Here is a 27,876-nt window from a genome sequence, read left to right on the forward strand (position 1 = left end):
GAGCTGTCACTCTAGTGGAGCACATCAAAACAGACAAGTATGCCATTGAGAGGTAAGCAGACAGGGAGAACGTTTGATGTTTTTAACTTTGAAATGCTGTGTGCCACCAGGAAAAGCTAATAGGATAATTTTAGCTGTACGGTGGGTGAGGAACACACCACACAAGGGATGTGTGAGCTCACAAGAGCAGCCATTACAAGAAGAACTAAGATGGATGCCAATAAAGGGAGAGAAAAGGGGGCATTTCTCCCAGCCAACTGTCAGACCCGAAAACCAGGGGGCCAGGGAGGAAAGCCCTGACAAAATAAAGGAGATGGAGGCTGATGGCAGAGAAGGGGAGCAAGGCATCTAGAAAGTGCCACTGGAGCCAGCCTTCCTCTTCTGCCAAGGATGCTCTGCCTGCTATGCATGGATCACTCCCAGAACCTGGGACACAGAACAGCGGGCTCAGGTACAGAGGATGACTGGCCCCAGGGCTCCTCCTTTGCCAATTAGAATTTCCTTCTGTGACCTAGAATCAAAGAACTTATCCTCTAGTCTTTTTCCAATGGGGTCCTAATAGGATTGTAGAATCATGGGATGCTAGAGCCACAAGCAAGTTAGGGGGTTTTCTGGTATACCACAGCTTGTCATTTCTGGGTTTGTTTTCTAGTATGCTTTTACTGAGACAGAACATAGATAAAAATGCACAAATCATGGGTGGACAGCTCAGTTTGTGTTTCATTGTACTGACATCATGAGCACCCAGATTAGGAAGCACAACATCCCCAACACCCTCAAAATCCTCGCTAAGCCCCTTTCCATGGGCGACACCTTCCTACTCCAGGTTATCTCTATCCTGATTTTTAATACGATAGATCTATTTGCCTGTTTTTGAAATTTATATAAATGAAATAAAACAGTGAGGCCTTTTTTATAGTTGGCTTCTCTAACTCCACATTATGTTTGTAAGATGTATCCCTGGTGTTGCCTGTAGTCCATATGTGTCATCACGTAATATTCCATTATGTGAATTTACATTTTATTCAATGTCTTTATCCATTATACTTTTGAAAGCCATATGGGTCGTTTCTAGTTTGGGGCTATTACAAATAGCACTCTGAACAACACAGCATGTTTGCTGTGTTGCTATCACTATTGAATTTGCATGTAGATAGGTGGAGTTGCTGGGTCATAAAATATGCCTATCTCCAACTTCAGTCGGTACAATCAAATAGTCTTCCTGGAGTGGCTGTACTAATTTTCACTTCCACCAACAATATTTGAGCATTCCAGTAATTCCACATGTGGTGGTGTCTGTCTTTTCCATTCTAGCTCTTCTGGAATGTGTGTTATAGTTTGCTTTTGAGATTCAAGGATTTGCAGTAAGGAAGCACCTGGCTGGCTCAGCTGGTAGAACATGGTGCATCTTGATCCCAGGGTTATGAGTTTGAACCCACATCGGGCATGGAGTTTAACTAAAAAAAAAATAAATAAATAAAATTAGAGTAAGACTCTTTTTCCTTAGAGGAAACATTCAATACATGGTTAGTATATATGCCTTTGGTTTCTGATGCCTAGTGCCAGAGCCATCTACAGGACTCTATTAACTGGGAACTATTTAATGCCTAAAATGGAATGCTACAAAACAAGTGTGAGGCCTTCAATGAGCTCACACTCAACCTGGGGAGATAAGAATCCCACATATAACACTAACAGGCCACATCAAAGTCCCAAAGTGTTTGGGACTCATGTTAGACCTCTCTTAATGTTTGTTAAATATCGGGTATTAAGTATTAAATGCAAACAGTAGAACCAGTACCTGAGTACAGAGAGGGGAGACATGAAAGTGTATATGTTGGGAGAAGCTTCAGGAATGAAATGGGACTTCAGCTGGGCCTTTAAGTGTAAGATATTTGCAGGTGGAGAAAGCTAGGAAAATATTTCCTAACATTTTCCGGGCAGATGGGCATGTACACTCGTGTGTATATAACCCTGAGTAAATGTCTTAATAGCGACACTTCCCGAAATTGCCAGCACCTCGAAGAGAGTCTCAGGGATCAGCTCATTGAATGCTTCAGAGAGTTAGTGCCATCCTTTAGGTTTCAGATTGTCCTCTTATATCTTGCTTTAGCTGTGACTTCAGTCATTTAGACCGAAAGGGCAAATTGGGGAAATGGCAGGAGGGAGGGGCTGTATTGAAAAAATGATTCATATACTGTCATCCACTGTTCAGAGTGGAAATGGATTCCACCGAATCTAGTCCCCATCTCAGATTTTGAAATATTGAATTAAATCTCTCATTTCTTGAAGGCACTCAAAAAGTAGAAATGTTAGCACAATTACATGTCACTGGAAAGGTCTCTAAGATTAATTTAACTGGGTGGGTATCTCTTCTAACCTCTTAAGTTGAAATCTGACAGATAAGGCAAATATTAATTTTCACTTTTTGTGTTTAGGAAACAAGACCTTCCAGACATCTCCTACAGAGAAACTACATTTCCTGGGCCTTGCTTGTGACTAGGTGAGCCCATAAAACTAAGTTCTGTTCAAAAAGATGTAGATAGAAGTATAGTTTGAGACTTTTGAGAAGCCTACTTAAGAGACAGTGAGATACACCTCCTCTCCTTCCTTTCTGCTGCCAGGAATGTGGATATAATAGCTGGAACTCCAGCAGCCACTTTAAATCATGAGGTGATCTTTTGAATGGAAATGGAAAAATAGAGCAAGAAGATAGAGCAAAACAATAGAGGGAACACTGAGCCATGAAGACTTTGTGGACCTGCCCTACTCAGCTGTTTTTCAGTTGTATTTTATATAATACATCTCTGTGAGTTCAAGCTACCACAAATGAATCTCTGCTGTTAGCAGTAGAACACGATTCCCCACTGATGCAGATGGAGAGAAATGTGCGATCCATCTTTCCCAACCTATAGATTAAGGCTAATCAGTGGGTCCTGATGGTGTTCTCTCTCCATAGGAATCCCAGTGGAGAGGGATATGCACCTAGCCCCATGTTTGGCTCCCTGCACTACTCATGAATGTCACTATCTCTTCAGTTCAGGATTGATCTCAGGAACTGGGGAAAATAAGAAATATCTCCTCACATAAGACTGCAGACCTCTGTTATGACCTTTGTATTAGAGACGCTCCTGGCCTTTGAGAGAGTTATCCAGAAATGTGAGAAAACTTTTCCTCTAGAAAGTTCAGGTGGAAGTTTGTATTTTCCAAAGTGAACACAGGAATACCTCTGGTCCCACGTGAATTTCAAGATATTTTCTGCTTCTGGGGTGCTTGAGTGACTCAGTTGGCTAAGCGTCCCTCTCTTGATTTTGGCTCAGTTCATGATCTCAGGGTCATAGGTCGAGCCCCACGTTGGGCTCTGCACTCAGCATGGAATCTGCTTGTCCCTCACCCTCTGTTCCTCCCTCGGCTTCTCCTCCACTCATGTGTACTCTCTCTTAAATAAATATTATCTTTAAAAAAAAAGAAATTTTCCACTTCTCTCATCAAGAGTAGAGTCTACGTCCTCTTCCTTTGAACCTGGTCAGGTCTTTGTGACTGTCTCAATTAACGGATGACGACAGAAGAGATTCTATGTGACTTTGAAGGCTGAATCATAATGGTAACACAACTTCTGTCTGGCACATATGCTCTCTCTCTCATTCTCCTGCCACATGCATTTCTAGTTCTGAGCTGCCATGCAAGAGGTCCACTCTCCTGAAATCACAGTGCTGAACAGACCACACACAAGGAGACAGAGATGCCCAAGAATGTCAGGCACTCCAGTCCTGCAGCTGTTTGCGTCTTGCCAACCCAGGTAGGGGACATAGGAGTGAGGAAGTCTTCGAGATGATTCCAACCCTGCCACTGTCTGATGTGAGGTACCTCTCAAAGAGCTGTCTAGCTGAGCCTAGTCAACCCTAGAGAGCTGTGAGAGAGAATAGTCAAATGATTATTGCAGTCTCAAGCAACTAATTTTTAAGATGATTTTTCATGACTGTAGAAAACCAGAGCAGCCTAACAGCTGTAGGTCAGGCTCTGAGGTGCCATTCATTCCTGCCCCACATTCCAGGCTTAGATACCTGCAGAGGTGTCCCTGGTCCTTCCCATTTCACCTGAACTCCCCCAAGGATGAGGACTCACCACCCTGAAACAGCCAGCCTGATTCTCAGTGAGCTCTACAAAGTGAAACCTATCTCCCTGTGAATTCTACCTCCTGGTCTTTTTTTTTTTTTTAAGATTTTATTTATTTATTTGAGAGAGAGTGAGAGAGCATGAGTGGGGAGTGAGGGAAGAAAAAGCAGGCTCCTTACTGAGTAGGGAGCTGGATGTGGGGCTCAATCCCAGGACCACAAGATCGTGTCCCAAGCCAAAGGCAGCTACCTAACAAGCTGAACCACCCAGGTGCCCCTCTACCTCCTCTTAACTGAGAGCACTGGGACTGTTCAGAGCAAGCCAGGTTCCCCCTCCACAAGCAAACTTTCAATTATATAAAGACCTCTTTCTTTCTTCTTATGAATTTTTGTTTCTCTAAATTTTGCTTTTTTTCTTTCCTTTTCGGTGTGTGTCTAACTGTTTCCCCAAAGCCCCTAAGGAGCTAGGAGAAGAAGTGATGAGAGACAAAAACTCTCTGTAAGGAAATCTTCAAAGGGCAGTGATGTAATAGAAGATAAAAATCAAGATTTTATATGAATATTATGTATTCACTAGAATTATAATTATGCAATATAAGTATATAAAATAGACCATGAAGTAATACCCCTCCATAGAAACATTATATTAGAAGTGTGATTTTCTGCTTGATTTTCAAAGTTTCCTATACTATCATTAAATTACCTCCAAAGAAAAATAAATAAATAAATAAATAAATAAATAAATAAATAAATAAATAACCTCCAAAGAAGAACATGGTGTGTTGTGGCCTAAGGAAGGCAGAGATGCTAATGCTGAAGAGATGTCCTGCCTACCATATGTATGTGCCTCACTTTAGCTCTCAAAGGCTTTCCCTACATCCACAAAGATATAAAATGATTGTATTCATGCCCAGTCAGCCTGCTCAAGGTCAGCTGGATCATCTAACCTTTGGCCAGCTCCCAGAAAATCAGTTTAACCAAAACAAGTAAACTAAGATTCACTGTTTCCAGACTGTCCATAGTTTTTCTCTTTCCTTTCTCCTTTCCCTCATAAATCCTCTTCCTGTCTTGGTTTATTAACAGCTTTGGATCATCTCCCTGGCAAAGGGTCAATTTGCATGAAAAAAAACCTAAATATATCTGAATAATTTTTTTTTTTTTACTTTTTTTAGCATTAAAAGAAAGTCAGTCTGGCTTTTCATTTTCTAGCATCAAAGATAAAAAGAAGCTGATCAGCACTCTTTATTCCAGTTTATTTAACATTGCTTTCCAACTCTAACATTCTGCTATAGTCCACTCATTGTTCCTGAATATAACCTATGAATGCCTTACTTGTCTATTTATTCCCAGAGCTTCTTCTATGTGGTTTTCTTTGAGCTTCCAAGCTCAAATTCTCCCACTTCTCTGCATTCCACAGAGCCAGGGCATGTACCATTTTGTACATTTCATAAAGCACCTCTTGGATCAGTTACGCTTTTGAAGTGTCTTCTCTGTTCAACAAGTTTGTCATGCCTGTGAGAGTGGAGATAGTGTATTGCACATGCCTGCTGTCCCCACCATAGAAAGCATACGCTTAATACATATTTTTTATTCCAATAGAAAGAACCTTTCTGAGTCAAATACAACCTGAGGAGAAATGGAATCCACCTTTTTAAGCACCTACTATGCATTAAACTTGTAGTAGGTTATTTCCTTTACTTTATTTCATATAATCCATATGCTTTGACAGCATCCTCCTTAGGCAGGAGGGGCAAGAGAAGCCCCTCCCAGTCCACGGGGCCTAGTAGTTGTAACCACCAGAGCCTATATCCCTTTCCTTCATAGATTATGCTCTGGATCCAGGGACATCAGAATCCTCTGTCTAAATGGCCTGGGTCCCCTGTTTAGGGCTTCCACAGACCTCTTCACACCCAAGCACAGACCTTGTCCAAGGGGTAGCCTGTAGGTGACTTCTTGGGGAAAGGGCAAGGGCAAATTAAGGAGAGAAGAATAGAGCTTAGACTTGCCAACAGGACTCCAGAGTGAGAGAGCATTTTCCAGTCTTCCTCCTTTATGTGTGTACATATACATCTGAAAGCTAGGAGCTGCTAGTCACAGAATAGGAGCGTCACTACTTATACCACTTATACCTCATCCATTCAGCTCTTTTCATTGGAAAATACCACATACTCTGTTCAAAGGGTCCATGACCATCAGGATGGAACCAAACTTTACTGCTGGGATTATGCTATGTGAGAACAGGAAGGAGCATTGAAGAAACCATTAGGGGTAGCCATTCATTTCATAGATAAAGACACTAAAGCCCAGCAAGGATAAGCTCATTGTTCAGCATACATAGCCAGTAGCCTGAACCAGGGCCTTGACTTCAGGGATGTGCTGTAGCCAGCTTGTTCCAGCTTGTAAGAAATCAGTTGTTACATCTGCAAGAATTTTTCAAGCCTGTGACCATGGTAGGAGTATTTACACCACAGGAATTGGCTTTCTTCTCTCCTCCCCCTGGAGAGCTAATTGTTAGACATTTACTAGAGCAGCATTGGCCTTGATTTTCTTTCCTATGTCTTGAGACATTGAATGGAAGCTTCTTAGGCTCTAGGCTGTTCTCATCAGCCAGTTATCCTGCACTCCCTTGCTTCTCACTTTGCTTGAATGATTCCTTCATCATAGGGCTTCCTGTCCAGATTTCCCCTCAAAAATCTCTAGACTTGTCTATTCAACTATCTGCTTGACATCCCCACCTGGGCATCTCACTATCATATGAAACTTGACCTATTAAATAAATAGGTCACTCGATTCTCCAGCTGCTTTCTCCAGTCGGCTTATGCCTCAACACCATTCACTACTCCTCCAAAGATGTGCATTGGAACCTGGGAAGCATCCTTGGTTATTCCTTTTTTTTTCCCTTCATACTGTGGGATTCAATTATGCCCCCCAAAATGTGAGCTGAAGTCTTTACCCCTGGTACCTGTGAGTGTGACCTTGTTTGGAAATCAGGCCTTTGCAGATGTAATTAACTAAGATGAGGTCACATTGGAACAGGGTGGGCCCTTCATCTAATCTGACTGGTGTCCTTATAAGAAGAGGAGGAGAGACACAGAGAAAGACCCAGGGAGGCTACCATATGATGGCTGAGGCAGAACAATGTAGCTACAAGCTAAGGGACATCGAGGATCACTGGCATCACCAGGAGGTAAGAGAAAGACATGGAGTAGATTCTCCTCTAGAACATTTAGCAAAAGCATGGCCCTGTGACATCTTGATTTCAGATGTCTCTCCTCCAAAACTATGAGAGAATAAGTTTCTGTGGTTTTAAGCCACTTTATTAGTGGTAGTTTGTGTCAACCAAGAGGAGAAGCAGAACTGAAATAAAACGAAAGCATTTATTTGGGGTCTCAGAATTACAGTTCGGGGAGCAGAGATTCAGGTAGTAAACTCACATTATGTTGCACTAGGGAACAGAAGTTAGGAGTTTTTAAAGACGAAATGGAATGCTTATATAGGTTGTTTATGAAGATTTTGATTCGTGTTGGTGGCAGAAAACATCTCGCTAGACATAAATGGTTGCTAAGGCAGTCACTAAGCAAAAGTCTGTTACTGACGCAAGTTGCAGAGTCCTTGGAATATTTAGGATTTGGCCCCATTCAAAAGTTCATGGTTCTACCCAGTGAGAACGTGCAAAGAGCCCATTTCCTTAATGGCCTCCTGGTTCCATTTTAAAACCCCTTGATATAGCTGCCTCCATTTTATTTCACTTTTCACAATTATTACAGCAGCCATAGGAAATCAATACATCTCACAATCTCAACCCTCTCCATGTTCAATCTACCAGCAAGATCTCTCAGTTACATCTCTAAATAAAACTCAAATCTGTCTTCTTCTCTGTTACCATATTAATTTAGGCCACCCTCATCGTCAGCATGGCTACTACTACCATTTCCTACCTGGTCCAGACTTGACTCCTCCAATTCATTCAGAAAGATCCATTCAAAGCCTCAAATCATGTTACTCTCTTCTTAAACATGTGATTTCCACTGCTCTTAGTATAGTGTTTGGATGTCTTACCATGGATTATAAAATAATACCTGATCTTTGAAACTCCCCCTCCCCCTCACTCTCCCTACTCCAGCTCCAGCTGTTTTGTTGTTGTTGTTTTTAGTTCCTCAAATTTGGCAAATCCCTTTGCAGGAAGTATTTACTCTGCCTAGGGAGGTCTCCATTGTCCCCCTCCCACTTACTACCTTTCTAACTGCCTGCTCTTTATTACCTTCAGTTCTATAAAGTCTTTCCCTCCAACTTTGTGTTTTTCCTTTCTTTCTTTCTATGGAAGATTGCATTTTTGATGATAGTCATAAATAAGATCTGCATATCACCTACCTTCTGAGGGCCCAAGACACTGTGGCTCTGAAGACAGCCCAAATATCCTCAGAAGAGTACCCTCAGGGGAAACAAGTTTAACCCCTATGCCATCATCAAGCCCCCTGACCACCGGGTCAGCCATGAAGAAGACAGAAGACAACAACACACTTCTACTTGTTGTGGATGTCAAAACCAACAAGCACCAGATCAAACAGGCGTTGAAGCTCTATGACATTGATATGGTCAAGGTTAACACCCTTGGTCAAGCCTGATGAAGAGAATAAGGCATATGTTCAACTAGCTCCTGACTATGATGCTTTGGATGTTGCCAACAAAAGTGAGATCATCTAAACTGAGTCCAGCTGGCTAAATCTAAGTAAAAAGTTTTTCACCATTAAAAAAAATATATATATAGTCATATATATATGACTATAATAATATCTCCCTTCCCACAAGCTTTCACCATTAAAAAAAATATATATAGTCATATATATATGACTATAATAATATCTCCCTTCCCACAAGCTTTCTACAGTGTGAATTTGCTATTCCCACACCAAGAAATGGAATCCAATTTCCTTTTTCTTGAATCTGGGCTGGCCTTAGGACTCCCTCATTAACCAACAAGAAATTGTTTAAAGTTTTGTCGTGTGACTTTCCAGGCTAGGTTAAAAAATGTCATGAAGCTTCTGCTAATTTCCTTGAGACGTATGGTCTGGAGGAACCTGGCCCCTATATAAACAATCCAACTCCCCTGAGACCACCAGGCTGGAAACACCATGCATGGATGCTCCAGTTTCCAGTTCCATGTGAGCTCAGTCTTTTAGCTACTCCTAACACCAAATGTATGAATGAAGCTGGTTGGATCCTCTACATCAGGCCAACCACCAGCAGAGTCCCACTGAGTGACTACAGTCACTCCAGGAGGAGTAGAAGAATCACCTAGCCACACTCTGCCTGAATTCTTAACCAACAGAGCCGATGAAAAAAAAAAAAACAAAAAACAAAAAAACAGAGCCGATGAGACATAGTCTCATGCAGTTTGTTACGCAGCAATGGTAATGGGAATATCCCCATAGTAGCTTTTCACAAGCATTTATTTATTGGTCTCACACTTCTAAGAGATCGGAAGCTCCATGAGACCCGCTAGCACATCTGTGCTGCTTACAATCACATCTTCAGTAGCTAGCACAGAATTTTCTAGCCATTCAATAAAGATAAGATTACCCCCAAAGTTTTACTCCTGTTTTAAGCTATTTAAAGCTTATCATTGTACAAAGATTTCTGGGATACCCTCTGCTGAATGAAGCAAAGGGGGAGCTCGTCCACTCTCAGTCACCTGTAATGAAATCTGACATTTGCAATTTCAGTCATGAGGAAATAACTTATAACTAATTTCTTTCAGACTTCTAAACTGACCAGTCTGACTTAGAATCTTCTACTTAACTGACAAAATGTATTATGTTATATTAATATCTTTCCGAGGCTGAAGTAATTTGGTAACATTAAATGTTAGAAAGCACCTTCCTATTAAAAGTGGAAAAATAAAAGCCTGATTAAGGAGAGACTTTTCCATAGCAATAAGAGATAAATATTATTTCTTATTTTTCAACATCCATTTTAATAAACTCATTAACCTATGTGATATGATGTTTCTGCCAGTGGATATTAGGGAAATTTACAATAGTTGAACTGATCCCCATTCACTTTAAACAAAATAGAGTAGGAAGTACTAGCCTCATTTACATAATTGTTTTGGATTCCCTAGACAGAAATAATTTCCAGGGTTGTCATGTCCAAAAATAATCTGCAATTCAAACTAGAGGCTTCATTTTTTTCTTTTCAACTTCTTTGTGATAAGAATCTAAACTGTCTGATGTTGTTAAATCTTGCCTGAACTGTTTTATACATATCTTGGTCTCTTGTTGCAAGATGATTCTGACCACTCTAAAATTAGAGTATGAGCATGACAAATCTTTATTTTTTTAGAGCCCATCTCTTAAGATATGTGGAAATGCTACCAACCACAGATTCTTCTCTCAGCTAGGCCTCAAGATATTTTCTTATATAGTCATCTAATATATGTGCCCAATAAGTCTAGGATTAAGTTACTACATAAATGTCATTCAAAACATGGCTACAGTTGACCCTAATGTGGAGGTTAGGTTCCTTCTTGCAGTCGAAAATGCACATTTAACTTTCAACTTCCCCCAAATTTAACTACTACTGTTGATCAGAAGATTTACTGATAACACAGTTGATAAACATATTTTTATGTTATATGCATGATATATGGTATTCTTACAATAAAGTAAACTAGAGAAAGCTATTAAGAAAATAAGGAAGAGAAAATACATTTACAGTGTTGTACTGAATTTATTAAAAGTAATCTGTGTATACATGGATCCACATGGTATAAACTTGCGTTGTCCAAGAGCCAATTGATTTCCCATCAAAAGTAATGAGCCATCTCAGCTACATAACCTCTTATGCACTCAGAGACAGTCCCAAATTGTGGAACTACTCATGTAAAACTCTTGGACTTTCTTTTTTTAAAAAAGTATTTTATTTTATTAACTAATCTCTGCACTCAACATGGGATTCAAACCCACAACCCTGAGATCAAGAGTTACATGCTCCACCAACTGAGCCAGCCAGGCATCCCAACTCTTAAACTTTCTAAGAATTATTTCTCAGAGATGGTTTCAATTATTATATAAGGCAGGATTGGTTATGCTATGTCACCTTAACAAATAACCCCTAAGTCTCAGTTAATTATTTCTTGCTTATGTTACATGAACAATTTGGAGTGGCATATGTGTGTAGGGGGCGTTTCTATCCATTGAAATCACTCAGTCACCTAAGCTTGACAGAGATCCCATCTTGGGATGTGTTTCCAAGATCACAAAGCCAGGAAAAAGGGTACTTGACAAATTGTACACTAGCTCTAAATGTTCCTGCCTAGGGGTGATGTGTATCTCATGTCCTCAGACTTCAGTAGCCAAAACAAGTTACAGTACTGTGACAATTTTCAAAGGGTGTGGAGAAGTGCAAGCTCTCCATGAGCCTGGCAAGAAATAAGAACCAGAATGTTTGTGCACCGATATAATGGTTACCATGAACAAGGTGACTCTGAGGCTCACGAACGGTGAAGCAATCTCTCTCTTCAGTATGGCATATAAATTCCAGACTTTGCCACTCTCACCTAAGATTTATTTCTAAGTGGCCAGTGGAAGGCATTAACTGCCTAGCTTTTCTCTAAAGCTTCAGAGAAATAGTACTTCCTTTGAAAGAAATAGTTGATTTGTGTTTGCATAGGAAGATAGTATTCTGAAAAAAAAAAAAAAAGAAGACAGTATTCTGTATCTGATAGTAGCTCCGTGACTTCAGAGCTAATTATTGTGAGATACCGGATAATCTGTGGATTAATTCTCTTAAAGAGGAAATGCTTTGGATCTTACTAGTCAAACTATCATAAGGGACCATCAGCATCAGCATCACCTGGAAACTTGATATAATTGTAGATTCTTAGGCTGTATCCCAGATTTACTCAATCAAAATTTGATTTTAACAAAACCCTTAGGTGATCCATGTGTACACTAATGTTTGAGAAGCGCTGGATTAAGGTATCTGGGGTATGTCCATGAAATCGATGATATACCATGTGTGAAATTCCATAGCTGAAGTCCAACTTTTAAAAAAGAACTTTCCTTTTTTAAATTTGGATTTTTCCAATTGTCATAGGGCTGAGACTCAAAAAATTTACGGTTTTAAATCATAGAGGCAAAACGTGCTCTACTTAAAAATTGCTCTCTGCATAACGTTTTGCTTGTTAGGTGGCCCTAATAAGTCTGGCATCTTATTTTTCCAGTCTCAAAGAGAATGGCAGTTGTGTGACATTATTACCTCAAGGGAGGTCAGATGACACCATGGTGAGCACAACTTGCACATATCATAATACTGAGCAGTGAGAAGTTCAGGTCCCCCTCCCACCCCATCCCCACACATTTCTTTGGATTAATTATCAGGTCTTCAAAGGCAAACTACTCCTTCCAAACTTTAATGAATGCATATATTATCATAGCTTATCTCAGATTCCACCTGTCGGGGAGATGCTATTATTCTTGTGGATGTGAATGACACCTCGTTATTAATATTAGCACAGTAGTACATATCAGAAGTGATAGTCACTTCTGTTTTTTTTTTCCCTGAAAACAAGAATATTTCCAAAAAGAATAAAATGTAAAGGCTGAAGTGAACTGAAATAATCATACAAAATGATTTCCTCCCCAAATTGCAAGGGTGGGGTGCTTTTTAGGAAGTTTTAGCAAACAATCTCAACCAGCTAGGAAAAGGTAAACCTAATTTAGTACTCAACAATAATGTCTAGGTTTGTTTAATGCTTGTTGTGAAAATAATTTCACTCTACATAAATTTCTTAATATAATCGCCACCTGGGGAGAGAAAGAAGCTACAAACAAATCGTCGTACACTTTTTGGCTCCATCTCACATAAATAAGCTAAAATTTATCCACCAGTTTTATGATGCATTTTCCTGTAAACATGGCTTCATCTCAGAACTACTGCAGCAAGACACTGAAAACATTTAATGAGAGACATAAAACATGTACAGATAAGGTAAGTAAATATTTGTGTATTCTGAGTCACTAAGAGACACCTCAGTTATCATCCTTGTAAGTTAGATGTCTTGACACAGTTTTATTCCCAATTGTTTGTAGATATTCTTCTGCTACTGCTAAAATAAGTGAATTTCATCATTAGTAGACACGTAAAGCCTGGCTAAGGTGTTATAGCGCTGCCTCTGGGTTTGGTTTGATAAAAAACCTGTTCCACAGGAATGTAAATCATGTTGCTTAACTGGAATGTGAGAGACTAGACTGAGCAGAACTCCGAGGAATACCATTTGCTCTTCTATTATTTTAGAAAAACATGTAAGATTTTGACACTGATTCCTGATCTGACCCTCAAGAGGTGAATTTAGCTCTAAAGGAATGACAGTTGTGATACAGAACTCAAACTTGTCCAGGCACCCAATGCGCAGCCAGCCGATGTCTGAGACACCAACTCTGAAGCAAGGAGAGCTTTGTTATCAGAAGGGCAGCTCAAGGAGAAGGCAGGGGACCATTCCCAAAGCTGCCTTGTACTGTTGAGCCCAGGGACAGCTTTTGTATGCTTGGGGAAGGAGGTGAATACACAGAGGAGGGTGAAGGTTTCTTGAAAACTTGACTGGGGGGTGGGGCCTTGAAACAATCTGGAGATATGCCTTCTTTCAGACAATGAAGCCCCCTTTGGGACCTGACAATCAGGTAAGCAGTTAAGTTCAACACAAATGTTAACATCATAGGGTCCCCGTTGGGTTACTACAATCAGTGGGTAAACAGGGGGTGGGAGTGGAAACAGCAAAGTTAATGGTTGATAAGAGGCACAGAAAAGATAAATAAGTAGGGAACAAAATGGAACATGGAGCTAATAATGCAACTAATGCAACTATAGTTCTGCTTATGCTTTTAAAGTAGGTCCAGGAACCAGGTGTCCAGCCTCAGCTGCCTTATAATACATCTGACCAAGGTTTAGATATTCTAATGCTCTTAACATAGTTCTATAACCAGGCCATCCAAGGCTTCTCACAAAACCAGAAAAGCTCCTCTCTCCCCGTCATTCCTCTCTCACTCCTGTTTTCAATTACTGGTTTCTCAAAATCATTCAGGAAACTATGGAGGACCGTTAATAGGCTATTGGAAAGCCCAGAGCAACTGCCCAAGGACAGGCAAAATGCACTAATTCTTTTTAAAAGAACCTGGGAAATAGCCTGCAAATCATTGTCACTGAGTTGGCATTAGATGATTTCTTTCTTACGGAGTAATGTATAGTAGCTATTATTTAGTTGTTAATGAAATGTGCTGCGTAGTCTGTCTTTAGGCCTCTGTGTTTTCTGTGGTATTTTCTTCTCATCTTTGCAAAGTCCTACCTCATTCTCTTTCAATAGTTATGATGAGTTCTTGGCCAGAAACAGTTGCATAATACTGTCAGGTTACAGCTTATTTTCAGAGAAATAGTTTGGTCATCTTCAGTAGCATTAAATGGAATGAATTAATTGTTCAGATGCCCATGTTAATGTGCAAGGCAGCTCTTCCTTTGTTATTCAGAAATTATTTTCATTTTACTTAGTTTATATTCTCTTTTAATGTGTTAAGAATATGCCCTTTATATTCACTCATATTTCCTTAACTAAGACAGAACTACTTACATTTCTTCTAATATATATATATATGAAAATAATGCTTTTCTGTGATCGTGTATCATCATGTCCTACACTTAAGTGCATCTTTGTAGACTATCACATTTGTTTAGTGCTGCCTAATTTTCCATGAAGCTTCATTCATTAGGGGATTCAATACATGTTTATTGAGTATCAGTTACTTAGGGTACTTGAGTGACTGAAGTAGACAGAAATCTCCACCTTTAAGAAGTGTACATTATTTTCAAGTTGTTGCAACTTCAGGTGATCTTTTAAAAAATAAAAATCCCCAGGACGCCTGGGTGGCTCAGGGGCTGAACGTCTGCCTTCGTCTTAGCGTGTGATCCCAGGTCCAGGCATCAAGTCCCAGGTCAGGCTCCCTGCAGGGAGCCTGCTTCTCCCTCTGCCTGTGTCTCTTCCTCTCCCTCTGTGTCTCTCATGAATAAGTAAATAAAACCTTAAAAAAAAAATCCCCATTTAAAAACCCAACCTATTTGGCTCCTTCATTCATATGCACAAATCATAAACCAGAATTTAGATATAACATGAAACATTTATTTTGTGTCCGACAGTGTGTTCACCACCTTACATTTAGCTAGCTCACTTAATCCTCACAATAGCTCCAAAAGGAGGTACTACTATGCTCCTTAGTTTACAGATGAGGAGAGGAGGCTCAGAGAGAGCACTTAAGGAGAAGCAGGAAAATTAATAAAGAGAAACCTCACTAAAGTGGACTGGGGAGGTTAGAGAGGGGAGTACCACTATGTCAATGACAGCAAGAACTGCCAGTTACAAACTCCAGTTACAGACCCAACTACAGAATCCCCCCTGGTGAAGAATCCTCAATTACAGGGCCCAACAGAAAAAAAGATGTACCCTGCATCTCCTCCAAGAAATTCATGACCTCTGCCAGTCAGCCAATGAGAAACCCTCATCGCTCTGAGCTCTTGCTTCTTTCCAATGGACTATCTTTCAAAACGACCCCTTCCAATTTCCTCCTTCTGCTCCATAAAGACAACTTTCCCTGGCTGTGTTTGTGGGGTTCACCAATGGTTTGACTGTACCTTGCTTGTCTGGAATTTTACAATCCCCTGCCATCCCCCACTAAATCCACTTCTCTGCTAGTAAAATGAATTTCGTTTTCAAAAAAGTCCATCAGAAGACACGGGGTTAGATTTCCCTGGGCTTACAACAGCCGTTCCAAACCTCAGGTAATACTTTGCATGCATTCGGTGAGTAGGGGAATGAATGGCTCATGCACCTTTTGGATCCCCATTTAGTTAAGCATCAACAACTTGCATTATCCTGGAACAATCTAGGCCTTTTGTGGGGAGTGAAGATGGGGAGGGTGGCAAGGGGCTTGGCTCTTCACCCGGCGAGGGCAGCACGGGACTTGGGTGCTGTGTGCTCCGGGAGGTGGGAGGTGGTTCCCGCGGCGGTGAGCGCGCGAGGGAGACCGCCCCGGAGCCGGCCGGGGTTCGAGCTCAGCCCCCGAATGGGGAGGAACCCGCCGCTCTCCAAGGGAAGCTAACCCCGAGGCCCCCGGAGCCCTGAGGGCGAAACCCACGGAGCTTCCCGGGCGGCTGGCAGGAGGGGCTGCCTGTACAACTAATCAGGAGCTCTCCTTTGCGTGGGGTAAAGGTGCACGAAGTCGTGGCTGGCTAAGGAGTCACCGCCCCCCTCCCGCCTCGCTGCAGGACCCCCGGGCGCCGGTTTAAGCTTCTTCCCAGTCCCCATCCACCCCTCCCGCCCGCGCATGCGCAAGGAGATTCCCAGCTGCCGCCCCTGGAGCGGGAGCGCATCGATCGGCTCTGAGCTCGACTGCTCGACTTGTCGGCGCTCGATCGAGGCGCGGGGAGCGTAACTTCCGGTAGCGGCGCCGTTTCCGGTTTTCGGTTCGTCCGGGACCAGCGCGGGCCTCAGGTGAGTTGGAACGTGTTCTCTGGTTCGCTGTTTCCGTCCTCCTGGTTGCTGGCCGCCCCTCGGCCTGACGCCCGCTCGCGGGATCAGGGAGTGGACGCGGCGCGGTGGTGGGGCTCCAGGCGTCCCCTCCTGGGTTCGCGGAGGGGTTGGCGAGAGGGTGGGGGCAGTGGGAACCCGACGCGCTGGTCCTGTGAGGCCCTCGGATTCAGAAGTCTGGTCTCTGGTGGGGGGGTTGGGATAGGTGGCCGCGTGGCCGCTCCCTGGGCTTCGGCCGGCCGTGCCTGTGGCCGGGGAGGCAGGAGGCCCCCTTCGGGCTCCGGGTGCCCTTTATCTGGTGCACACCGCCCCTGAACCTCGCGCGAGGTCTTTCAGAGCCGCCCCTTTGAGAACCTTGCCGTCAGTTTGACATTTCGCTTGTTTCCGTGACCCCAGCCTTTCCAGGTTTCAGGTAAGAGGGTCGCAAGCCTGAGAAGCGTTACCTTTCCCTTGTTCCCGAACAAATGCAGTGCCGATCTGTAGGCTTCTTCCCTATGGGTTTCCTTTTTTTAAAAACATATTTTATTTATGTATTCATGAGAGACAGAGAGAGAGGGGGGCAGAGACACAGGCAGAGGGAGGAGGAGGCTTCATGCCGGGAGCCCGACGTGGGACTCGATCTCAGGTCTCTAGGGTCACGCCCTGGGCGGAAGGCGGCCCTAACTAAACCTCTGAGCCACCCGGGCCGCCCCCCTGTAGGTTTTCTATACTCTTCACAGACGGTGGGTTTAAAATGGTGAAATGAAGGAATATGTGGGGCACCCAAGGAAATAAAGCGGAGTCACGGTTTGCAACTAAAAACAAGGTAAAAAATGAAACAGCAAAGTGTGTGTGTGAAAGAAAAGTGCAAACGAAGAGACGCGGGCGGAATTCCCAGCCCCGCTGTTTCTTAGCTGTCTGACGTAGACAGGCCCTCCGCGCCAGCCGTTGATGACAGCTACTCCAAGTGCTCACTGCCCACATGAGAGCTTTGCTGCGACGTCTGTCGTTTTGTCTCCGAGTTCTAGTAGGTAAATGCTGTTAAACCAGCCCCATTTTACAGCTTTGGGCCTGAGAGTTTAAGGAACTTGCCTGCTGTCAAGCTGCTAGGAATAAACATAGATAGCATTTGAATTCAGATGAGGTCGGACTAGAATCTGAGCTCTGTAACCGTCATGCAATACCGCTCTATCTGAGCCCCATGATTTCAAGTGGGTTACAGTTGACCTTAGAGTCAGGACAGCTGGTGATGGTGTATGTACATTTAGTAGGGGTGAAAACACTTTCTAAGTGTGGACCCATTAAGTATTGCTTGGTAAACTTCGTTAATATTCTGTCTTAGTGATTTTTACTGGGCGCAGATTTGCTAGTTTGTTTCTCATTTTTCTTAAAATCCAAAGACGGCATTTTAAAATAATTTCATTAAATGGGGCACCTGGGTGGCCCAGTCGGTGGAGCATTGGACTCTGGAATCTCAGCTCAGATCTTGATCTCAGGGTGGTGAGTTCAAGCCCCAAGGTGGGCTCCGCCTACCTAAAAAATAAGTGAATTAAATAATTTCATTAAAAACGTTATTTTGTTAAGCAGGTGAAGAAACTGTTGCTTGTTGCAAGTGAAAAATAAATATGAAAATAAATGTATTGGATGAAATAATGTTTTTAAAATCTGCCTAGGTACTTGGGCTCCACCCATGTTTTGAACCTGAGAACTGTTTTGTTTAAGAAGGAGGGGTAGCAAGTGCTGGAGAGGTTTTAAAGACTACTAACAAAGTGGAATTTTCTGACATTTGGGATTGAAAGGAAATTGTGTGGATCCCTGTGTTGTATCCTTACATAGTGTGAGTGAATGCTCTGCTTATAACAGTATTTACTGTCTTTTTAGGCAGTTTGAACAGTTTAACTGCAAACATGGATATCAGACCAAATCATACAATTTACATTAACAATATGAATGACAAAATTAAAAAAGAAGGTAAGTGCTTTTAAAAAAACATTTGTTTACAACCAAAGTGCATTTAATTACTAGCATCTTAAAAATTGTGCTCCTTGAAAACTTCTGATGTAGTAATCTTTGTCAGTACCTGAAATAATGTCTTCTTCCTTTTTTTGTAAGGATTTTAAGGCTTTTTAAAAACAAAAATAGGTAGGGACTGAAAATCTGGTGAATATGTTTTCACTCATAGATAAAATGGCTTGAAACAACTTAAAATTAGTATAATGTGATTTTATTAAAATATGTAACTTTGTATAAATAAGTATGGTGGGGGGCACTAGGTGCAGTGTCATTGTATAAAGAGATCTGTCGTTTCTTTCACAAATAAATTGTTTTCCCCTCTATTTTTGCTCAGAATTGAAGAGATCCCTATACGCCCTGTTTTCTCAGTTTGGCCATGTGGTAGATATTGTAGCTTTAAAGACCATGAAGATGAGGGGGCAAGCCTTTGTTATTTTTAAGGAGCTGGGCTCATCCACAAATGCCTTGAGACAGTTACAAGGATTTCCATTTTATGGCAAACCAATGGTAAGATGATATTATTTTGGTTTGATCACTATTAATAATATGTTAAAGTTTGTAGATACACACTTGAAACTTTGGCCATTTCTTTTCGCTTTTCATTAAGTGTTAAAGCAAGTTTAGGTTTATTTTATTTACACATTTGGGTTTATAGAAAAGTTGTAGAGTTTATAATTCACTAGTTTATGTTAGTTCAGATAGGCAATAGCAAAATATATTGAAGTATACGATGTTTAAAAAAATAGTGGCAGTATAGGCAATATTCTCATCTCAGGAACTAGAAATTAACTCAGAAGATTGAAAAGAAATCTTTGTAAACTTGTAAAACAATACAAAACACAGAAATTATGGGTCAAAGAGGAAATCAATTTGAAGTTTCAGAAAATCGCATAGTGAAATACCACATATCAGAAGCCGTGTGGCCTAGAAAAAGCAGTGATCTAAGAAAAATTCATAGTTTTAAATTCATAGGTTTTATTGACGAATAAACAATGAGCAGCATTGAAATAGTTATGCATAGAAAATTTTAACCTCAGGAATGACATAGTGAGATTCACATTTAGCTGCTGGGTGAAGACTGAATTATGGGAAGGCTGGGAGGCACTTGGGAACTCAGGAGGCCATTGGTGTAGGCAGAGATGGTAAAAGATTGGATTAGGGCGGAAACAGTGTAAAGCAAGGGGTTCTACATCTGTGAGTTCGGGGTACCTTGGTTATGGATTCCTAGTGCTTTTTCCTGAGACTTGGAATGGGATGAGAAGAAACCTTGAGGAAAGAGCCACGGCGCAGTTTCCCAGGCCGTGCATCCTCATTCTGATTCTGCCATTAACTGGCTGTTTGCCTGTGTTCATCTTTCACTGCCTATAAAATGTAAGCAAATTGGCTGTCCTTGAGCTAATCAGAGGTCAGCAAAAACTATATAGGACTGAGTAGTAAATATTTGAGGCTTTGTGGTCCACGTACAGTTTCTGTCGCATATTCTTGTGTCTGTGCATGTTAACAACTCTTTAAAAGTGTAAAAAAAAAAAAAAAAAAGTCCTTGATTTATAGACCATACAAAAACAGGCCATGGGCTGGCTGGAGTGTAGTGCCGATAACTGATCTAATCCCTTTATTTTAGAAATGAAGAATCAGGCTCAGCAAGGTTAATTGCCAGACTAGGTTATAATAATATAACCTATGGCAGTAGAAGGCCTTGAAAGCTAACCTGACACCCAGTATTATGGTTTTCCCCCACCTTGAAACTAGGAGTTGGCAATCTGTCCTAAAGGGCCAAATGGTATTTTAGGCTTTGTGAGCCAAATGATTTCTCCTGCAGCTGTGTAACTCTACCTTTATGACAGCAAAAGCAGCCATAGATGTGTGTAAATGAATCATTGTGGCTGTTTTAGCAAGGTCAAATTAGCAAGACCTAATTTACAAAAACAGGCAGTGTTGCTGTGGTCAGTGGTTGGAGGACCTTTATATATAGTACATTGTTTAGTTCGGGAGTGGGCACTTTTTCTCTGTTACTGGAGCAAGTTTTCTTTTCCTTTCTATCCAATTCCCTTTTTCCCATCACTTCCCATCTGATGGGTACCAGCTGTGTGGAAAGCCTACATGCACTCTTTTTAATAAGTTGGAGTTTTCTGAAACCAGTTTGTCTTTCTTAGTAAGTAAGAAGAAAAGGCATAATGGAGATTGCAGTTGGCAGGAACATAAGACTGGGTTTTAGTTTAAATTTAAAATTACGTTAATACGGAGGAACGATTTCCTGTAGAGGATTTTAGGGTTGTTTTGTTGAGTTGAAATGACAAGTTTGAATGTGCCTGTTTCTCAGATAAAGGAAAGCTAGAGATTGTTTGCTGTGTTTGGTGCTGGCTTCACTTTGCCAACTAATTATTTTAAATCAATGGAAAAAGTCCAATAGACTGATAATGCATTGAAAGTATTTTTGAGTTCCATTTTCTGCCTTCAGGAAGATAGCAGATACTGCCAAATTTCCAGCATCCTGGAAGAAGAGGAAGAATATTCTCTGAGCTGTCTTGTTTTGTGTTTATTTTAGGTGGTTAGTTGCTCTTATGTTTTAACTCCCAACATACCAGATCAGAAACAAGCAAAATTTGCTATAACTTGGAACTTATAACAAAGTTATCGTAATTCAAGGATATTTGGTTTTTTAATGCCAAAAACACCTTAGTAATATAGAACCATCTTCCTGTTATGAAACCTTTGACATAAATGTAAGCCTTGCTCCTTTTCTAAGCTGCGAGTGTACTTTTTTTTTATCCCTTATGGGTGTTTAGTCTAGACCACTTTTTTTCAGCATTGGTACTTTTGACATTTTGACCTGAATAATTCTTGTTGTAGGGGGCCGTCTTGTTCATTGTAGTGTTTAACAGCATCCCTGGTCACTACCACATGCCAGTAGCATAACAACCCAGAGCATCTCCATTCAATAGCACTAGTTATCCCCTGTGGGCAAAATCACCTGGGGTTCAGAACCAGTAGTGTAGACCAGCCATTTAAGAATGATGATTGAGATCAGAGATTTTCACAAGTGACTATGTGTTAAGGACAGATCACTTAAGATCCGTTCAGGTCAGGGAGAAGGTTGAAGACCTAGGGGAGATGAGAGGGAGTCCTTGGGACCAAGTCAGAATTAGTCTAAGTCTGTTCCTTCTGGTCAGATGGTGACATGCAAAACCAGCAGTTGCTTGCTGGGGTAAGTCCACTTAGGGACCGTAAGGTATAACGGTCCAGGGCAGCCAGGGGTACTGAGCTTTGGGTATTGATGTGAAGGACAGCATGCTCCTCTCTGTTTCCCCAGTACACTCGTCTTCTAGCTGAAGAGAAAGACTTACTTTTGGTTTTGACAGATTTACTGCTTTCAAACCCATGCTACTTTAGAAGGTCACTTCTTTCCTTTCAGACTGAGAGGAAATTAATATTCTGTAAGGCAATTTTAGATAGTAATTTGTAGGACTCTTGTGTTTTGATATGGTCAGAGAGATTGTTTCAGCTCATTCAGCTCCAGAGAAGCTTCCTAGAAATGGAAGTTGCAGTTTGCAAATAGATACACCCTAGAAAATAGTTTAACTCCTAGCAAAAATTTGGGGATGGGTGCTTGAATCTAGCTGTGTAATAATGCTTTAGACCAGGGCCATGGTATTCAGGGTGTAGGTTCCACCATCCACTTTCTGCTTGTAAGAAGTACAGAATCTCAGGCTTCACTCAGACCTGCATCAGAATCTGTAGTCTTACAAACTCTCCGTGAAGTTCGGATGCACGCTAAAGTTTATGCTGGCATATTGTTCCTGCTGGCTGGCAGGAAGAAGCAGCAGGTGGCCTGGTTGCACTAGCTGCAATGCCATCCTTTGTTTCTTTTCAAAGCTTTTTAAAGTTTAAGTTGTTGCCACTATTAGTCATTGCGTTTACAAATTATAGATGGGGTTCAGAGGAAAATCATTCTGACTCTTTAGTACTTTAACTGTGGAAATAATAAATTCCGTATGATACATTCCACAACTGATCAACACATCTTGACTCTCATTGAGCGTCCAAGCTAAAGAGTAGACAACTTTCCCGTGCATTTTTCTGTTTTATGAAATTGAGAGCAACATTGGTACAGATGTTTCAAAGTTCTATTTTTCCCATATGAGAATCTATGGGTTTTCTTCTAATAAGCATAGCACAATTTATTTTCATTTGGTGCTCAGTGTATTTGACAGATTTCCTTAGGGATATGTTTAAAACCAGCCTGTCGTGTATTTGTGTAATGAAATTTGAAATATTAATGAAGAGTGTAAACAGCCTTCAGCATAATGAATAGTAACCTGTTTCCATGTAATTAAAACAGCGAATCCAGTATGCAAAAACAGATTCGGATATAATATCTAAAATGCGTGGCACTTTTGCTGACAAAGAAAAGAAGAAGGAAAAGAAAAAAGCAAAAACTGTGGAACAGACTGCAACCACTGCAAGCAAAAAGCCTGGTCAGGTGAGATGGACAAAGTTCCTAGGTTTGTTGGTGTTAAGAACATGATGGAGATGTCTGTTTTCCACTTAGGGATGGTCTTTGAGGTGTGTGTATGGTGCCTATGTGTGTTTGTTTAAAAGGTGCACTTGTAAGAAGCTGGAATCGGTGGAGTTCAAAAATTCCAATACTGGGCAGCCCAGGTGGCTGAGCAGTTTAGTACCGCCTTTGGCCCAGGGTGTGATCCTGGAGACCCGGGATCAAGTCCTACGTCGGGCTCCCTGCATGGAGCCTGCTTCTCCTCTGCCTGTGTCTCTGCCTCTCTCTCTCTGTGTCTCTCATTAATAAATACATAAAACCTTGAAAAGAAAAGAAAATTCCAATATTTATATTTAAGCACCAAATTAAAATACAAACTTTTATATATGCAGATCCATATTAAACAATTTTATTTGAATCTGTATAACCTTTTAGTTCCGTCATTCTTCAAAATATGTTTTAATATCTTCAGGCTTATTTCTCAAGTTCTACTGCCCATAAATAATGTTGTAGGTATTATCTTTAATTTTGAGTGCTACACACAAAGCTGCTTTCTTTGAACAATTCAGAAATTTAAAAATCTAATTTAAAATAACAGGTAACAGTGAAATTATCATCCAAAAAATAGCTACTTCTAGATTGAAAGTGATTAGAAATACAGTTCTAAAATTTGACTTTTGTCTAATTGTTTTAAAAGAAAAAAAAAAAAGACTGGTTCTTGGGTTTTGTGTATGTATATTTCTCTATAATTTTATATTTGCATATTATAAATAGTTTTATGTATTTCTCCATAATTTTAGAGATTACAGGTTAAATTTTATGACACAGTCTTTAAAATTTAGACGGGATCTTTCAAAATTATCTGAAAAAGTTTGAGTCAGTAACGATGTAAATTCTTAACGTAAAATTAAAAGGAATAAGAAACGTTTCAAAAATAATATGGTTTTTTTTTAAGTTTTTTATTTTAATTCCACTATAGTTAGCATAAGTGTTAACATTAGTTTCAGGTGTACAGTATAGTGGTTCAACAGTCCTGTACATTACTTCATGCTCATCACGATAAGTGCCCTTCTTAATCCTTCACACCTATTTGACTCATCCTCCTACCATCTCCTATCTGGTAACCATCAGTTTGCTCTCTGTAGTTAAGGGTCTGTTTCTTGGTTTGTCTCTCTCTTTCTTTCTGTTTTTCCTTTGTTTGTTGGTTTTCTTAAATTCCGTATATAAGTGAAGTCGTATGGTATTTGTCTCTGACTTATTTCACCAGCATTATACCGCCTAGTTCCATCCATGTTTTTGCAAAAGACAAGATTTCTTTTTCTCTTTTTTTTTTAAATGGCTGAATAACTCTCCATAGTGATTATCTATCGATGGACACTTGGGTGGCTATTGTAAATAATGCTGTTATAAACTTAAGGGTGCATACATCCTTTAGAATTAGTGTTTTTGTATTCTTTGGTTAAACATTCAGTAGTGCAGTTACTGGATCATAAGGTAGTTCTATTTTTAATATTTTAGGGACCCTCCATACTGTTTTCCACAGTGGCTGGACCAGTTTGGATTCCCACCAACAGTGCATGAGGTTCCTTTTCCTCTGCATTCTCCCCAACGCTTGTGGTTTCTTATGTTTCTGATTTTACACATCATGTCAGCCATTCTGACAGGTGTGTGGTGACATCTCATTGTAGTTTTGATTGGCATTTGCCTGATGATGGGTAATGTTTGTCATCTTTTCTTGTGTCTTTTGGCCATCTGTATGTCTTTGGAGAAATGTCTGTTCATGTCTTCTGTCCATTTTTAGTTGGATTGTGTGTTTTTTGGGTGTTTTGTCTGTTTGTAATATACTTTGGATACTTAACCCTTTATCGGTTATGTCATTTGCAAATATCTTCTCCCATTTTGTTGGTCTTTTAAAAATTAATGTTATTTTTATGCAGTTACTAAAATTATAAACCTGCTTTTTTAGAGCAGTCAGAAACCTTAACTCTTTTCTATTTTTTTTAGGGAACACCAAATGCAGCAAATACCCAAGGAAATTCAACACCAAATCCTCAGGTAATCTTTGTATCTATGTGGTGCTTACTTTTTAAAATAAAATTATAAACCAGCGAGAATAATATACAACAACTTGTCACCAAAAACTGAAAATAATTCCTTTTATAAGACATTAAATTATATTACACTTTAATATAGAAACTCACTTTTCAAAACATTTTAATTTTTTTGAGGGAGGGAAAAATGAAACCTGACTCTGTTCCTTGCTTTCCATAATGTTTCAGTGATGGAATCAAAATGACAGATTTTGAACTCTGTGAAGGCAGGGAGTGAACATTTTTATTTTCCCTAAAGTACCTGCAAAGCCCAGGGCTTTACAGATGTACAGGTGGGGGGAATTGGCCAGGTAGACGTGCTCTCTTTCCATACCGGTTTGCCTAAAGCAGTGAACCATCTTTTCTAATAGAGCAGCGTTGTTTTATAACTACCATTGATCTGGTTTCTGAGAACAAATATATGTCTCTTTATATAGAGTTTTTAGAAATCTCTTAGCAAATCTCCTTGCTCAAGGCCTCAAGGAGAAAGATTTAGTGTGGTTCCTCTTGGTTCCTGGGATGCTCAACAAGATCCTTAAGGCCAGAGAATTCCTTGCACCTCAGAGCTTTCCTTCTTCAATTTGAAGTTATGTGTATTTTCCTAATTATCTACCTTTTCCTCCTTTGGAATCTTTCAGCAATTATAGTACAGTTTACAAATGCTAGCACTTAATTCTCTAAGCCTTAAGTTATTTTTTACACATCATCTTTTCTCTTTATGAAAGACAGAGAGCCGCTTAGGTACAGGACGACCCTGTCCCTATAGTTCCACATGACCCCAGGTCAGGATATCAAATAATTAGTTTAACATCTGATAATGTTTGTTTCTACTTATTTGGGTATAACTAGATGCTCTGTATATCTCATTTACTTGGAGAAAACGTTAAAAGTCACCAAGTAGTGGCCTTAAATGGTAGTTCCAAATTTTGTTAAATGCTGGGAGACTGTAAACAATAATGCAGAGGATTGAAATCTGAGTGTTGGGATCCCTGGGTGGCGCAGCGGTTTGGCGCCTGTCTTTGGCCCAGGGCGCGATCCTGGAGACCTGGAATCGAATCCCACGTCGGGCTCCCGGTGCATGGAGCCTGCTTCTCCCTCTGCCTGTGTCTCTGCCTCTCTCTCTGGGTGACTATCATAAATAAATAAATAAAATAAATGAATAAATAAAAAGAAAAGAAATCTGAGTGTTATTATTCAGGTAACCAGCTGAATATGGGCTATGCTACTGCCTTCTCTAGTTTTGTTAGGATCTTTCAGTTATGTAACCCAGCTGACAGAGTTCTCCCATTACAACTGACTCCTGATGCTTAAAACTTATTGTTTTAAATACTATTAAATACTTTCAAGTTAATTAGTTTTGTAATTGTCCAGATTTGTATCAGGTGATTTGAGTGTCTGCTGAGTTACTGTTCAGTTTATGTTTATTTCTCTGGTGTCCTTGTTTTTCGACTTTAGTGTTTGATGTAGTGCTACAATTTCATAGTCCTTAATAAACTGGAATGTCGCTCTCTGAAGTTCAGATTTTAATGTAAGAGCTAAATGGCTTACTATACTTTTTATACTTAAAAGCTAACTGCCTTTTTTCTTTATAATAGGTCCCTGATTACCCTCCAAACTATATTTTATTCCTCAACAATTTACCAGAAGAGACTAATGAGATGATGTTGTCTATGCTGTTTAATCAGTAAGTTTTTTCAGAAACCAGTCTGTGTTGTGAAAGCCTCCCAACAGGACAAATAGCACTTCTATGGGTTAAATCCGTTTGTGTATCACACAGCAGTAATTCCTATAGGTTCCTTGATTTGGTCTAGGATTAATCATGTGAGTTGAAGCCAATCTGCAGATTTAGCAAATAAAAAGCTAAATTACCTCTGATGTTTGAATAATTCTAATTGGTAAGTAAAACAAGAAATAAAGGTTAGATACAATGACAAGATTGAACTAGCTTATATTATACCTACATTTTTTTCATGGTATTATTTATATTTTAGACTCTTTCACCCTATTCAGGATTCTTGGTAGGATATGATACTTTTCCTAGACTAGTATCAGAAAGTTGCTTAACAAATTTAAACACAGAATAGACACTTATGTATTTGATATCCTTTATATATTTACATATATAAATTATTTCTCCTCTTACAGGTTTCCGGGCTTCAAAGAAGTACGTTTGGTACCTGGAAGGCATGACATTGCTTTTGTTGAATTTGAAAATGATGGACAGGCTGGAGCTGCCAGGGATGCTTTACAGGGATTTAAAATCACACCGTCTCATGCCATGAAGATCACATATGCCAAAAAATAACATATGGCATAGTTGTCTTTAAAGGACTTGGTGTTATTTAAAGTGTTTGTTTTGATAACATTTGGTCAGGCCATTTTAATAGTTGGGTTGTGGGTGAGTGAAAGAAATTCTTGTGAATTTTAAAAAATAACTTAGCTTTTGTTTAGCCTTATTGAGCTATGAACTATGAAGGCCTCAATTTTGTACAATAAACTTTTATTTGTATTCTGTACATAATTCTACATTTATTCCATCGTCCTATCACCAAATGTTTATGCTAGTCTAGAGCACCTCTTAAGATATATAAAACTAGTAAGATGCTTTCCTAG

The 27,876-nt window shown here is 40.2% G+C and overlaps 1 protein-coding gene across 3 annotated transcripts; it reads left to right on the plus strand.

The window, feature by feature from the left end:
• Positions 1 to 16,582: 16,582 nt before the first annotated feature.
• On the plus strand, positions 16,583 to 27,776 carry SNRPB2 (small nuclear ribonucleoprotein polypeptide B2). 3 transcript variants are annotated; one of them, XM_041733547.1, is made up of 7 exons: positions 16,583 to 16,650; positions 18,547 to 18,636; positions 19,013 to 19,185; positions 23,018 to 23,158; positions 25,178 to 25,228; positions 26,859 to 26,947; positions 27,409 to 27,776. In XM_041733547.1, exons 2-7 carry the CDS (start codon positions 18,573 to 18,575, stop codon positions 27,566 to 27,568), a joined length of 678 nt encoding a protein of 225 aa, XP_041589481.1. In that variant the 5' UTR covers positions 16,583 to 16,650; positions 18,547 to 18,572; the 3' UTR covers positions 27,569 to 27,776. The 3 variants fall into 3 exon arrangements, with proteins under 3 accessions (XP_041589481.1, XP_041589482.1, XP_041589480.1); XM_041733548.1 differs by lacking the exon at positions 16,583 to 16,650 and adding an exon at positions 17,471 to 17,491; XM_041733546.1 differs by lacking the exon at positions 16,583 to 16,650 and adding an exon at positions 17,524 to 17,696.
• The last annotated feature ends 100 nt before the right edge of the window (positions 27,777 to 27,876 follow it).

The sequence above is a fragment of the Vulpes lagopus genome, chromosome 18 (genome assembly GCF_018345385.1).
Source record: "Vulpes lagopus strain Blue_001 chromosome 18, ASM1834538v1, whole genome shotgun sequence".
Taxonomy (NCBI): Eukaryota; Metazoa; Chordata; class Mammalia; order Carnivora; family Canidae; genus Vulpes; species Vulpes lagopus.